This window comes from Medicago sativa, chromosome 3 (assembly GCF_051527215.1).
Source record: "Medicago sativa cultivar Bolivia chromosome 3, Bolivia_mono, whole genome shotgun sequence".
NCBI classification, from domain to species: Eukaryota; Viridiplantae; Streptophyta; class Magnoliopsida; order Fabales; family Fabaceae; genus Medicago; species Medicago sativa.
The window spans coordinates 52,238,198-52,254,032 of record NC_140751.1 but is presented as its reverse complement, the minus strand read 5'-3'; the positions used below and the strand labels follow the sequence as shown (position 1 = coordinate 52,254,032).

General features: G+C 32.5%; 1 protein-coding gene across 1 annotated transcript; it reads left to right on the top strand.

Annotated features, from left to right (window-relative positions):
- Positions 1–10,479: 10,479 nt before the first annotated feature.
- On the top strand, positions 10,480–14,596 carry LOC146938190 (GDSL esterase/lipase At5g55050-like). Its single transcript, XM_085752208.1, has 5 exons — positions 10,480–10,945; positions 12,250–12,395; positions 12,786–13,019; positions 13,403–13,649; positions 14,148–14,596. Exons 1-5 carry the CDS (start codon positions 10,510–10,512, stop codon positions 14,366–14,368), a joined length of 1,284 nt encoding a protein of 427 aa, XP_085608334.1. The 5' UTR covers positions 10,480–10,509; the 3' UTR covers positions 14,369–14,596.
- Positions 14,597–15,835: the final 1,239 nt, after the last annotated feature.

The following is a 15,835-nucleotide window of genomic DNA, read 5'->3' as shown; positions in this document are numbered from 1 at the left end:
TGTATTAGTCTCGATTACATGAAGCAAACAATCTCAATTAAATGCATTAAACATTTATTATTTCGTATGCAATGGACATTGCCATTTATTGTAGGAAATGAAGAGGATCTCAACTTCTTTTGAACGAAGGCATTTGAAAATGAATACGAGACATTTGAAAATGATGACAAACTTGCAAAGTGATGAATGTCTTAGAGTCAGATTCTTCCTCAATAGCTGTCCTATGTTGGAGCTCCTCACCTTTGACTTAGGATCAGGAAGATTAATTCATGTAAGTAGATTTTTTATATCTTTATGCATGTGTGTTATTTAGTAACAGAAAAGATACATTATTCATAAAATTTAGGGACAGTTAGAGTTTTTCGGTTTTAAATTCAGTTTTTTCTAGCAATTACTATTTGGTTTTATTGATATAGTGTGTATTTATATGATTGTATTCATTACACAAGGTTCCTGGTGAATACTACTACAAAGAAGTTGATTTTGATCATAAGAGAACTTGGTTAGAGAATGGAAATAGTTGTCAATGCTTGATATCAACCTTGAAGGTGGTAGAGATGAATAACTTTACTGGAGCTGTGAATGAGATTTTAATGCTTCGTTTTCTTATCTGCAATGGGACTGTTTTAAAAAAGGGTTAATATCAATGTACAAAATGAAGAGACTGAGGTTGTAGAAAAATGTCGTAAAGTAGAAGAACATATGATGACAACACCAAGGGTTTCAAATGATTTAGAAATTTTGTTCTGTTATTGAACAAAGAATTATTATTGTGTTATTCTACTTTGTATTTTGTTTTTGAATATTAAGACATCGTTTGACATTTTTTTCACAAAACATCAATCAATGATATGAGAGATTTTGGTTTTGGTTTGATTAATTAAACACTGATATGTGTATGTTCTTTTTGTTTGCATACTTCATGGTATTTATTTAGGGTTATCTGTTAAAATTGACCCTATAATATATGTAAAGTCTAAAAAATGACTCTGTAAAAATAAAAGCACATATACTAACCTTTTAATTTTAGATTTTTCTTATTTTTTACCCTCTAATATACGCGAAGTCTAGAAAAGTGACTTAGTGGTTGATTTTTTTCATGATTTTTTGCATGCATGTTTAGGACGTTGAACTACGGTTTTCCACAAAAAAAGAGAATTTTTAGAAAAGGAAATAATTTATCATGAATTTTTGTTCCTCATAATTATGAATTTCTTAAAAAATTCATAGTTAATTTACCCCTCATTTAAAAATTCTAAAATTTTATGATGAAGGTTCTTATGATGTTCTAACTATACCTACAAAATTAAAGAACAAAATTCGACCCTTGAGTATATGCTTGCTCGAAACAAAATTGCAATTTTGCAAGTTTTGGTTAAAAAATCAAATAAATTGAGGCTTATTCCAAATGCTATTAAAAATCAAATTTCCGTTGTTTTCATTTTTGAATTTTTTGTGCCTTAAAATTTATAATTAACTGGTCTTTTGTTTGAAAGTTATAATTTTTTGTGGAACGTCATATTTTAACATCGTAAATGTCCACAAAAAATCATGAAAAAAAATTCAACTTTGAAGTCACTTTTCTGGATTACGCGTATATTAAATGGTTAAAAATAAGAAGAATCTCAAATTATGTGTTTTTATTTTTTCTTTCCAAATTTCGTGTATATTACCGAGTCAATTTCAACAATTAACCTTTTTATTTACAACTAGTTTATTAAATATTTTTTTTTTAAATACATTGATATAGTATGTCAAACTTTTAATACATGCATTAAATACTATCTACATGCAGATATATGATTAAATCCAACTCTAAGATTCCTTATCATAACAATGAACGTTGGTTTGATTTTCTTTCACAGGAGATGACTATGTCATTTCCCTAATGGTTTTTGCACAACGACAACATTTACTAACCTTGTAGTGAACTTAATCTCATTAATGAATCGTGCCCTTTCAGATTCTTAACATCTTCATCAACAACTTTTCTTCTTCTTCTCCCATTTTTTTTTGCTTTTTTTGCACAACAAGCTTGGAGTTGGGATTTAGGGCAAGAGAATGACATATGACCCTGACGTCAATTCTCGGAATGTTCAATGCGTTCTAGTTGTTCTTCCTCAAACTTTGTAAGGGTGGTGCCTATCTTTTTAGTTTGAGAACATTGAATACCTATTTGGATTTCTTTAAGGTCATTTTTAGTTTGGGGAAATTTTTTGATTTTGATTTGCCACTCTAATTCTAAGGCAATCCTGGTAACACACCGAGCCATGTCTTGATTTCCACATATTCTTGGTTTCCTTCGGTCTGATGGTCTTGTTATTGTTGTGAATATAGTGAGGGTATCTTGTAAGGTTTAAATTTGAAGATGTATTCCGTCCATGGCTGTGTGCACTACTGCAAGGGCATTTTCATCGGTAGTGGGAGGTGCTATGTTGCACTGGGCTACGTCCTACAATTGTTCAACGTTGAGAAATTACTCGGGAATAGTTTGTTCGGGGAAAGGTGTGGCCCATGTCAATTTTATCGCATCTCACGTTGGGCGCAAGATGTACTTGTTGTGAGTATGATTGTTACTACACAACTTTCTATTTTCCTGCGAATCTCTCCTCGGCGGTTACACTTCCTACGAATTTGTAACCGCCGACCATACGTGTGCCTTACAACGGCTTTGCAAACACCCACCTCTATATAAAGGGGACTCTTTGCAGTCCCCAAGGTAGAATATATCTTCTCTCTGAACCTCCATTATGATCTCTTACTGACTTGAGTGTTAGAGTGTCTACAAGTACAGACCCCCCGCCATTTCAGTTGTCAACTAAAGCATTCCACCACCGTACAACCACCGTACTCAACAACACTGATAGTCACCTTCTGATCAAGTACGATCAGTGGCGCCGTATGTAGGAAATAACAAGTTATCCCCATTTTTTACATACAAAAAACCAAAGCTTTCCAAACTAAAATACCATGACTGCCAATGGTGCCAACCCGTTCATCCAGAGTTAAATCTGCCGTGTCAACCGTGACGGACAGACCGTCATTCCATCTCCTGCAAACAGCTCTAGACGAGGAAGCTAGCAACCGAGTTCCCAACCAGCGATGCACGTGCATGAACCACCTCTCAACGTTCCTCCACGATTTGACAAGGTGGAAGACAATTCCACTCGTACAGAGTTGTGGGTCAACTACCTGCTCCGCACGGTTCAGCGACAAACATTGATAACTAATGCGTATCGGATGTGGCAAGTGTACCAAATCGTTTAGCAAGTAATAAAGTGATAAGTAGAGTATCATATCCACGGGGATTGTCGTTTGGTCCAAACAATTTGCGTTACTTATTTTTGTAAGTTGACGATATAAAAGATAAGGGTTAGAAAGGTTGCAATTTTAATCTGTTTGCAACAGAGCAAATTTACCTGTTTTGGTTGCAGAAAAGTAAGCAGCGGTTAGGATTCTTTGAATCCCCCCTGTTTATATTGTAGGATAATAAGTAACAGTAATGTCGCATTTATTTATCTTAGGTAGACTATACAAGTGATGAAGCCGTTGGGACGTTACTAACCTAATTGGTCTATCCCTCCGACGGCTAACTGCGTCTACTGATCGCACGGTGATCCTTACGTGTGGGGTCTTGCTAATTCAAAGGTAATTGAAACATAAACTTAAATTGGCGTTCTAGGTTTTCCAAAGGCAATTATGGTCACACTAAGGTTATACAGGTGTTACGGTATAGGGTTATTAATCCTATAAGATTCTGCCACCTTCGTAAGAATTATTAGTGTGGGTCCTGTCCAATGTTCCAGTAGGTCTACCCATTTATGAATCTTAGGACACTCATAGCACACCCTCTCTACACTCTTATTAGTTCTACAAACGGGAAGCCCTAATCTACGTCTATCTTACTAAGGGTTTCAAGAGAATGGTTCGATAAAAGGTTAATCCCTGTAGAAGCTTGTTTCCCTAATTAATAACCAGTTACATCCTAGGTTCAGTAGAGTTACTACTCAGTCTTAGTAATGTCACTTACTAAGCACTTACTACTAGGGTCAACTCTCTTTTGGTATATTTCGCTAGTTAATAACTACTTACTTCCTAGACAGATAGTTACTAGTATAATACTATAAACATCAAGATATAAGCAACAAGATAGTAATAACAATGTTAGACCCTGTCACAACCTAATTACCTAATCTAGGGTTACGCTCCTTTGAAATAAATAACTAAATCAGGAACTTAATTGCGAACAAAAGAATAAATAAAATAAACAACATTATATTAAATAAATATCCAACAAATTTAAACAGAGGTTCATCTTAGAACTCTAACCTAAAAAGATTTAGTTACACATGGTAACTAAAAACAAACTACTAAAGATAAAAACATACCCTAGAAAATCAAGGAGAACATAGAAACTCTCCCGAAGCTCCAAAGTTTCCTTCCTCTTGAACTACCATAGTCCTGAAAGAGAAATTCTGAATGAGGAAGGCTGATATTTATAGTGAGAGTTTCTACCTGGGTTCGGGCTAAAAGTTTGGGCTTACCCAAAATAAAAGCAGGAAAAGATGGTTGCGCCCCTCATTTTTAGATGCACGAGGCACATGGATAGCATGCCTAGCGCATGAGTGTATGGCAAAAGAAATGCCCTAGGCGCATGGATAACACCCTAGGAGCATGTCATGCCTTTCCATGTGCTAGGAACATGGTACATGTGCTAGGTTCATGGCTCATCTCCTGGGCCCAAGTTCTCTGATTTTCCGTCGTTTTAGGTCTTCGTCTTCAAATAACTTGCCTCGGAACTTGGGAACATAATTCCTCCCTGTTGTAAGTTTCCCCGAGGCCTCTTGAATCTTCATTCTTTGTCTTCCTGAATCTTTACAATTCTTTAGATGTTCTTGATTTGCCGATCTGCATGATTTCTTCGTGAATTACTTCAAAAACCCCCTAAAATTGTTATGATTCAGGAAAACTAGAATTACAGACTCAAATATAGAAAACATTTACAAAAGTCCCGAAATCATAGGCAATTGCTCTAATACTCCTCCTTTTTGCTGCTAAACCCTACCGAAAATAACTGGAAAACATGCTAAGAATAACGTAAGATGACCTATCATCACAACTCCAAACTTAGATTGTTGCTTGTCCTCAAGTAACGAAAGAAAATATAATTTACTCTTTGCATTTTTTTCCAGGAAAAACATATCTTTACGGAAGTTGTGCTTAGGAATCCTTCATCACATTTATAGCAGAGCAACAACTAACTTACCACAGTACATTCAAGCGGGTCTAGCCTGGTGAAAAGAACCTATGTTCTTAGCCATACTCTTTTCTAATGATACACGTATGTATCTCCTAAAGCCAGTAGGGCTGTTCACGACATTTTCCCACTCCAGTCGTCACATGAATGTACCTTGCTATAAATTTGAAACAATGCTAAACAGACAGTCAAGTTAAAGTTATTCACACATTTAGAGGACTTTGAGGGTTATAACTTGACTTAGGTTAAGGGTGAATATAATTTGGGAAAGGAGGCTAACAAAATAACTTGGAGTTAGTTCCGTAACCTAGGGATTTCTACTAAAACATTATGTACTACCATCCTTCCTTCCTTGATTCAAACAAGATGGGTAAAAGAGTAGAAATTTTGGTCTTTATTTTTGACAGAAACATACTTTTTTTTAAGAGACCATTTTTTTTTGGCTCTTGATTTTTTTTTTTGTAGATCCATGGTCATCTACATTTTTTTCATTTTTTTTCTTTTTCTGACAAATGTGTTCTACTGTTACCCCACCCCAAACTTAAAATGTTGCTAATTCCAAAGAGCAACCCCAAACTTAGTTTCAAAGCATGTGCAGTCATAATAATACCTATCTAACTCCAAGTGAAATCAAACAGGGTGAATTTAAAGTGTAGGACTGTGACATGATTCGTCACTAATAAAGAAAGAAAATTTTCGTTTGGAGGCTCAAAGTGGTTTCACCAAGGATAATAAGAATATAAAAAAGGGTGGCTTGAAAGGCTATAGGTACCAAAGAAAAATTGTCTCGTGTGTAATATAACGTAACTGATCGTCTGTGAAGAACAGCCGCAAATTCAAGATCGTCCATAAGGAGTCTTTTTCCAGGAGCCCCTAGTAGCTCCTTCCCTGATGTCATCTCCTCGTGGTTGTTCTACTCGTGTATCAATGTGACTCAATGTTCAAAGTGATTCTAAGAAAAAGTGTTTAATCTTGAAGAATTTATGGACAAAGAATTTTTGAGATCTAGAGAGAATAGATGCAAATGATTCAATGATTTTAGAGTTATGAGGAGGAGACTATATATATAGTGAGGAGTGACAAGAGTAAATTTTCGCACAAAAACAACATAGTGAATCGATTCACTAAATATGTGAATCGATTCATACAAAAAAAATCCAACCCAAAGATACATGAAGAATGATACGATTAAGTGCAAGTGTGAATGGATTCAAGTGAGCCCAGGATGAAGAATGATACGATTCAACCTTTGATGAATCGATTCAGTGCAAGTCAGAGAGTTTTATGATGCGATTCAACCTGTGATGAATCAATTCACATATGATACGACTCAAAGAGTTGTGAATCGTTTCATTTGAAGTCGGAGACTTCAGATGATACGATTCAAGGTATGTTGAATCGATTCAAATAATGAAAAGATGAAATTTGACAATTTTTTCAAGTGAGTGAGTAATGCACACGAGACAAGTGAATCCTAAGACCAAGAAACATAGATGTTGGGTGCTTTAACATGCTAAATACTAGACAATCATCAAGAAGGTAAAGAAAACTAAAGAACATCATCAAAACATATAAAGTAAAACTATGTAGGCTTCAAGTCTCTCTCTCAATAATCTCTTTGAATCATAACAACTTCACCCACAAATAAAATTATCAAAGTATCATCTGTTGTTCGCGGATGACTGAAGGATCACAACCTGCAAAACAAGAAAATAAAAACTGGTCGACCAATAACTAATTATCCGCAGAATTGCGCAACTCTCCCAAAATACAACTGGGTCATCTCAGCGGTAATCGTGCCGACGCTATCAAGACACAAGAAATAATCGTAACTCAGGCAGTTAGTATTTTTGTGTAAAATGAAGGAAGAAAAGAAGAACAAAAACAAAAATGCTTTTTCTCATATAATTGTTGTAGCCCAGTAGCTGAGTTTATAAAGCAATATTATATATTAATTAATAATTAATAATGATAATAACAAATCAAGAAAAAAATAGAAGATGGAACAGGTCATATTCGGTTATCACACTTAAAGCACATTGAAAATAATTAAGGATAACCATTATTACCTATTAAATTGGTAAAGTAAATCAAAAGGAGTTACCACAAAACCAAAACGTGACGATGATATACATCATTAGACAAATTGAGCTTTTAATGTATATCATACATAACTCAACAAATTTAATTTCTAAATAAAATTAATTAAATTAATTAGAATAAAATAAATAACTTTTAAAATATCTAAAATATACAACTATCCCCCACATATATCAAAAGTTTTAAATTAAGAAAATAGTTAGCCTGAGTCACCTTTGAATGTAATGCATCGGAACGGTGTAGCAAGTTATGGAACCTGTCCTAGACTAATGAGGCTTAACACACAGTGAATTGGTTTAGTAAGCTATGGAACCCAATACACTTGATGTATGCTAGATGTCTCATAATCACATTACACCCCCACAGTTCTCGTGTTTGCGCATTTAGGCCGTGCGCGTGTTTGGTTTTCATAAGTGCTCTAGAGACTCGCCACGGTCTCATGCAAACGGCCCCACTTGACACTCATATAGGTGATTCCATCTAGTGCATGCTACAACCACACACCACCCTAAAGGCTTATGGTAATCATTAAAGGCATTAATAGCCTAACCCTCAAATTTTAATTTAATTAGCACTTCTCTTTTCATTGTCATAACACTATAGGAAAAGAACAAAACAGTTTAGTGCTAACATAACTAACAAGTGACTTGTTTTTCCCATTGAACCTTTTTCATGGGATCTCTAATCATAAAGGTTGGGTTACCATCACTTGTCGTTTTCGAGTGGCATAGTCTCATTTCCTTCGTTTTCTTCCCGGGGTTTTTGTCTACGAATTCGTTAAATTCACAAATATTGACTAAGACGTCTCTAAGTCAATTAATCTCATATTTCGTCGAGTCTATAAAAATAAACTTGGTTTTCGTAATAAATTTATACAAATTTGCTTTATACAAATTTGCTTATACGAAGTAAGCAACGACATATTCATCAATAAAATAAATCTATTTATTTTATTGGTTAAAACTCAATTATCATCATTGTATTATTTGAATACAATGGTTTATCCTCTCTAAATAATATTACATGTGCTGTCAAATCAATTTCCCTAATATGGTTTATCAAGTCTACCTAGATAAATCCAATGGACAACATCTCCGCAAAAGGAAAAACTAAATCTAAAGATAAAGTTACTATCAAAGTCTACTTAGAAAATGTTCAAACAACAAACCCCCACATTGGATTAATATAATGCAATGTGTAAATTTATTGAACAGATTAACTTGAATGATTAGTGACAACACTCTAACAATGGAGAAAACAAATTCCCGTAAATATATATTTTCATGTAAACGAATTTTAATAAACATAATTTTTGTGGTATCTCATGATTAATTCAAATAGCATCATTACAAAATCTCATTTGTACATCACATTTAAAAACTACATAGAAATTATCATATTTAGTATAGAACTTTGCCACATCCTTCTCATACAAGGATAGCAAAAGCAAGGTAAATCAAGTTCATCACGGTTTCCAGTTAAATAAGTTAATGTTCAATTCATTCCAATTTATATGAAATTAATTTTTCACTCCACTCGTGCCAATGTATTTCTAAAATTAAAGCTAAACTTTCTTAAATCACAATAACAGATAACTTCACAACAGTCCACTTAAACATTGCATACTATGACATCCAAACATTAATTCACATATACTCCAAAATTTTCACAAAATTCATACATATACATATATACATATCATCTGTGAAGCCCGGATACGAGATACGTTACGAATACGATACTGCATCGATACGCCGATATGGGAAAATTTCAAAAATCAAGATACGAATTGTAGCGCAGTAGCTGAGTTTATAAAGCAATATTATATATTAATTAATAATTAATAATGATAATAACAAATCAAGAAAAAATAGAAGATGGAGCACGTTCCACTACTTTTAAGGATATGAATTGCACATATATGGAGACCAAGTCATATTCATTTATCACACTTAAAGCACATTGAAAATAATTAAGGATAACCATTATTACCTATTAAATTCGTAAAGTAAATAAAAAGGAATTACCACAAAACCAAAACGTGACGATGATATACATCATTAGACAAATTGAGCTTTTAATGTATATCCTACATAACTCAACAAATTTAATTTCTAAATAAAATTAATTAGAATAAAATAAATAACTTTTGAAATATCTAAAATATACAACATCATCTCATGCCATATTATAATTCAATCATATCACAAATATTAATCTCATCAGTTACCTTGGTTGATTTTTCTTACTAAAATAAAAAGGAACGAAAAGAGATTTATCAAAACAAAGATAGGAAGTAAATTGCAAGGGAAACAAAGGACAATAATGACGGTAAACAACCTAGTTTTTCTGTGTGAAAATTCATCCATTAGAGAAACAATTCTTTAGAGAGAAAATATTCTTAATTATTTTCATATCCTTTGTTACTCTCTATTTGCATAGAATACTATGAGAAACCAAAATTAATTGGGCAATATATTTTTCCTCTCATGTCGGTTTGTTTAGAACCATCATTAGCTAGGTTGTGAACGTTTACTCTCTATTACGCGTATGAAGAAAACGAGTGTTTTGCCAAAATAAGAATTTGAATGCTTTAGTGTTCTTTTTTGATGAAAGACTAGTTATAATGCTTTTGTGTTCAGATTATACTTATGATGAAGCTTTTTCTTTAATAATTTTTTGATATAATAAGCTTTTCCTTGTTAGCCTTCCTTTTTGTTTTATTTTTATAAAATTGGCCTTCAAACTTTCACATTCATTTTACATAACAAACAAATTTCTTGTACACTAAACTTTTCTTACACTTGCAACACTTGGATAATCACATAGAAAATTGTGGTTAATTCAATTGAATATATAGTTAACTTATATCGCGTTGAAAATTGTATTTTTTTTTTTTGGTTACAAAAATTTTATAGTTGAAAATTGTATAATTATAATTAATCATATAGTTGAATTAATCATCTACTGTAAATTGAATTAACCAATATTTTAAACGTGATTAACCAAGTATCGCAGGTTTGGAGAAAAAAATAAGTGTCTCATTAAAACATTTTTTTAAAATCATATGATATCATTTAAATACTTGATGTGACAATTATTATTTGTCCCACCACCGTTATTTAAGAAAACAGATAACACTATAAATCATAATGGATTCTTGGCAATGCATGACTAGTCACTTTGCTCCACTATCTCATACTCACAAAGCTGCAATCAAATTTCTTGTTTCCACACATATCTTTTACACTTGTCCACATTTTTGCATCTATAAATATCTTACCAAGCCTTCTTCTAAACCTAAACACACTTGCAAAGAAAAAATGAATTCCAAAATGGATTCCATAGTTATGATGAGGAATTCATTTCTATTTATCTCTTGCTTTATCTTCTTCAGCTTAGGGTTCTTAGAAGCTCAAAAGACTCCAGCTATTTATGTGTTTGGAGACTCACTTGTTGATGTTGGCAACAACAACTACTTGAGTCTTTCCCTTGTAAAGGCAACTCTTCCTCACTATGGCATTGATTTTCCAACTAAGAAACCAACTGGGAGGTTTAGCAATGGCAAAAATGCTGCTGATTTGATTGGTAAGTTATTCAAAATGAACATCACACACACACAACTACATATTAATTGCTCATTATTTCCAATCTTCTTTTGCTATAATACAATTATTAGCTTCTCTGATTACCTATTTAAATATAGAAACTAAATTAAAGATTTTCAATGAGTTGCTTTCTTAACAAGTAAGTTAATTATCATATTTATGAATCATTAATAAAAGAAACACAATTTCATTTTCTACATGAGCATTTTGCTAATTTTTTTACATTTTTTCTTAAAATATGGTAAACATTAATTATTCTTTTTTTTTTGAGGGAAAGATTAATTATTATTATTATTAGTAGTTATTATAATGTTTTTAAATAACTCATTTATCTATTGATTCAAAGACCAACTATACTATAACATGTGGATTTTGCACATGTAGGCATGGCAACAAAACCCATACCCACGGTTACCCGCCCAAACCAAACCCAATTTGACGGGTTTTCCCCTTTTTGATTGGGTTTGGGTATGAGTTTTGGTTTTCCCCGATTTCAAAACACGGGTATGAGACGGGTAACAGGTATATAGGTACCCACCCTGAACCCATACTCAAACCCGTCGCGAATGTAGAAAATTATTTTATGTTGATATGCCATGTTATTTTGTTTCATAATTGTCATATTATAAAAACTACCATTGATATTTAAAGGAGCAACTAAATCATTCAGACTAACGAATGTTGAAGTGAGCATATTATTGGATAATCTATTACAACATTGCTCTTGGGGTTGCAAAAAAAAACTGCTATTTTTTATTAAAAAAATATATTCAATGCGGGGATGGAGATGAGGCAGGGATATCCGAACTCATCGGGGATGAGGATGGGATTCAATTTTTCATCCCCGTTGAGTATGGGTAGGGTAACCGTTGAGTATGGGTAGCCTATGCACATGTACCTTAGAAGCCACCAACTTTGAGAATGACAATTTTCTTTTTCAAACACAGATTAGAATTTAAGTAGTTTGGAATTGAGCTTAGAAACCACCAATTTGGAATTTAAGATGATTTGTTATGCTATGGTAAAAAAAAAAAACTGAAATGCATTATATGTTTGGAATTAACTCAAAGAGCACATTGGTTATAAAAGGGTAGGAAAAAAAAGATTGACACTATTATTTCATTTTTATTGGAAGACAAGAGGAATAGAGGATGTACGCAAACATGTACTATAAAGGACCAAAGTTTAATGCTATTAATTTATTGTTGATATGTTGATAATTGGTAAGAGTAAAACAAAATTTGTTTTGCTAATATTTGCATGAAATGAATGGTTGGGTTGCAGCTGAAAAAGTAGGCCTTGCCACGTCACCACCTTACCTCTCCTTAATATCCAAGATCAAGTTCAACAAGAAGAATGTATCATTTTTGGATGGTGTTAACTTTGCATCTGGAGGTGCTGGAATATTTAATGGCACAGATGAAAATTTTGTAAGTTTTGTTCTAATTCTTTGTTTTCCTTCACCATTTCTGTTTTTACATATTGTACAATAAATTTGTAGTCCAAAAAGGAATTTTGCACTCTAACTAAAGACGGACTAAAGTGAAGATTTGGATTATATACAGTAAAGAAATTGACACTGTTAGATCAAAGATCAGATGACTTACGTCAATCGTTCCAATCTTGATCCATCAATGTCAATATCTTGACTATATGATTTTAAGTTTTAATTTTTTTTTTACTGGAGAAACTTTTTTCATCTCAACATGATTTGAAATTCACACATCCGAAAGAAAGAAAGAATATGCACTTGACCAAGAAATTCAAAATGTTAAATAAAATGACTAAGTAATTGAAAAAATATATTACATTTCTTGCAGAGACAATCAATACCTTTGACAAAGCAAGTGGACTATTATTCACAAGTGCATGAAAAATTGACACAACAAATAGAAGCATCTACACTTCAGAAACACCTCTCAAAATCCATATTTGCTGTTGTGATTGGAAGCAATGATATATTTGGTTACTATAACTCAAAGGATCTTCAAAAGAAAAATACCCCACAACAATATGTGGATTCCATGGCTTCTTCACTAAAAGTGCAACTACAGGTAAACACAATGGTTTCAAATTGTAATTATGTTATTACACATTTCTACTCCTTCGTTTCTTTTCATAAGCTCTTTTTGTCAATTTTCACTGGTATCAAGAAAAATTAGTAGGGTAATTAATGAGTATATTTTGTGTACGACTTTTATTAAATTTATATATAAATGTATTCAATATTTTTCTGAAGAATAAATGTATTCAATACTGACGAAGATAAATTAGTAGTATTAATAAAGAATAGATTTATTAAAAAAATTAATAAATGGAATTAGTAATTTGAAAGGATGCTTATATATACGGACAATAACTTAGACCATATTGCAAAAGAGTTAAAATTTATGTTATTTACATGCATTTTAATTTTGGTTTGGTACCTTTTTGGCAGAGATTATACAACAATGGTGCAAGGAAATTTGAGATTATTGGTGTTAGTACAATTGGATGTTGTCCTGCATTGAGGCTCAAGAACAAAACAGAATGTTTTTCAGAAGCAAATTTAATGTCAATGAAATATAATGAAGTCCTTCAATCCATGTTGAAGGAATTAAAATTTGTAAACAAGGACTTAAGTTACTCATACTTTGATACTTATGCTGCCCTCCAAGACCTCATTCAAAATCCAAAATCTTATGGTATGATTCATAATCACATAATCCTATGTCTCCTTGCATTATATATACCAAAAAAATATTATATTAGATGGTCAAAACAACTTCTCATTTGAAACAATTTTTATATTTTTTTTCTTAGAATTATCATTTTGGTAAAATAAGGGAGATTAGTCAATTTAGTCCCTGAACAGGAAAGGAGTCGTCACTTTAGTCCCTGAATGCAGATAAATTGCAAAATAGTCCCTGAATATAGACTCTGTTAATCAATTTAGTCACTGAATGCAGACTCTGTTAGTCAATTTAGTCACTGAATGTAGACTGTATTAGTCACTTTAGTCCCTGAAATTGACCAACAGAGTCTCCATTCAGTGACTGTTTTACAATTTCTCTGCATTCAGGGACTAAAGTGACTACTCATTTCCTATTCAGGGACTAAAGTGACTAATTTCCCGTAAAATAATTATTGGATTGTTGTGAGGAGGATGAAACTTGTAAATGACTTTTATATATATTTTTCAGGATTTGCAGATGTGAAAGATGCTTGTTGTGGACTTGGTGAATTGAATTCTCAATTTCTGTGTACACCAATTTCAATCATTTGTACTAATAGACAAGACCATGTATTTTGGGATCAATTCCATCCAACTGAGGCAGCCACACGCAGTTTTGTGGATAGACTTTATAATGGACCTTCAAAATACACATCTCCTATTAATATGGAACAACTACTAGCTCTTTGAATTGTTAAACATTAAACTAGTCCCTTCAATTCCTTTTTGAATTGTTTGGCGTTTATTTGTTATCAAACAACAATTAAAAAAGATTCTCGAAGAAATTAGTCTATGTAGTAGTTGTTTGAGGATATTCTAAAAAAAGTATTTAAGAGGAGAAAAACATAATTGTAATGCTAATAGCTAAAAGGAGAAATATGTGATTGTTTTATGTCAATTATTTTATTGGCAACTTTATTCTTCTCTTAGTAATTTTTTTGGTGGTGATTGACCTACACTATCTTTGTATTTCTATTTAGTTGAGCATATGCAACTCACTTTTATAGTTATACCGATCATTACTACATAAAATTTCCTTCTTTATATGGTATCTAACCAGGTTCCAATTATTGGACATGTCTTTGTGCTTCATTACAAATCCTAACTGTCCTCTTTAGAAACTGCAAACTTATATTGTGTTATGTGCAAGAAGCTCACAAGTAATAGTAGGAAAAATTGTGGTGGCTTTGGATTGTGTTTTTTTTAAACAGTTTTTTTCTTCTTTTCAATTTTCAAAATTACACATGAGTGCAAGACAAGCGAAGAACATGTTGCACCGCTAAGCAAAGATTATAACATAAGTGCGTGAACCTAAGATAAAGGTACAAGAAGGATCTTTAATACGATTCAATTTAATTTTTCCAAACAATTTTTCAAGAGCTAACCCTAAAAACAAAAATCAAGATAGAAATTGAAACTTACAAAGCGGAATAAAATAGAAGATGAAATGGAAATGAATGATTGCAAATTTCATGATAAAGATAAGATTAAAAAAAAAAAAAAAGCAATCGCCAGAAGAGATTTGAAAAACCTCTTGATAAGGCTCACATGGTTCAATCAAGAACCCTAGGAGGGATATTATGTACCTCACACACAAGTCTCAAACTTGTAAATTCTATTATCATCAGAAACTCCTAATTAGAAACAAACAATACTTGGAATAGTTTGTCTTCATTTGGAGTCTTTTAGCTTTACTTCTAGTAATAAGCACACCTCTTGTTGTCCTTAAGCTCCTCATCAAGAAGTCTTATGTCGCATGCACCCGCAACTCCTATGGGGGATTGTACCATTAATCTCGACTGAGCTTTGCAATATTCCAGAGTTAAGTTGGCTTTGGATAAAAGTTATAATCAGATTATTATTATTGAATCCGTTTCAAAGGAAGTTGTTGAGTATCCTCAACGCGGAGCTTTAATCTTGAGCTCGTTCATTACTCTCCCTGTCATATATTTTAAGATTATTGCCATATAAGACTTTTTGTAATAATAGAATAGACGAAAATGAGGTTGTTTGAAGTTTGATAACTTAATGAATAATTTGATATAAAAAACAACGAGTATGTCGACACACAAAAAGTTAAATAGAAGACTTCTGACGGAATATTATCCTTCTTTCCAATAATACGTATAAATTATTTTGAGGCAAATAATATATATA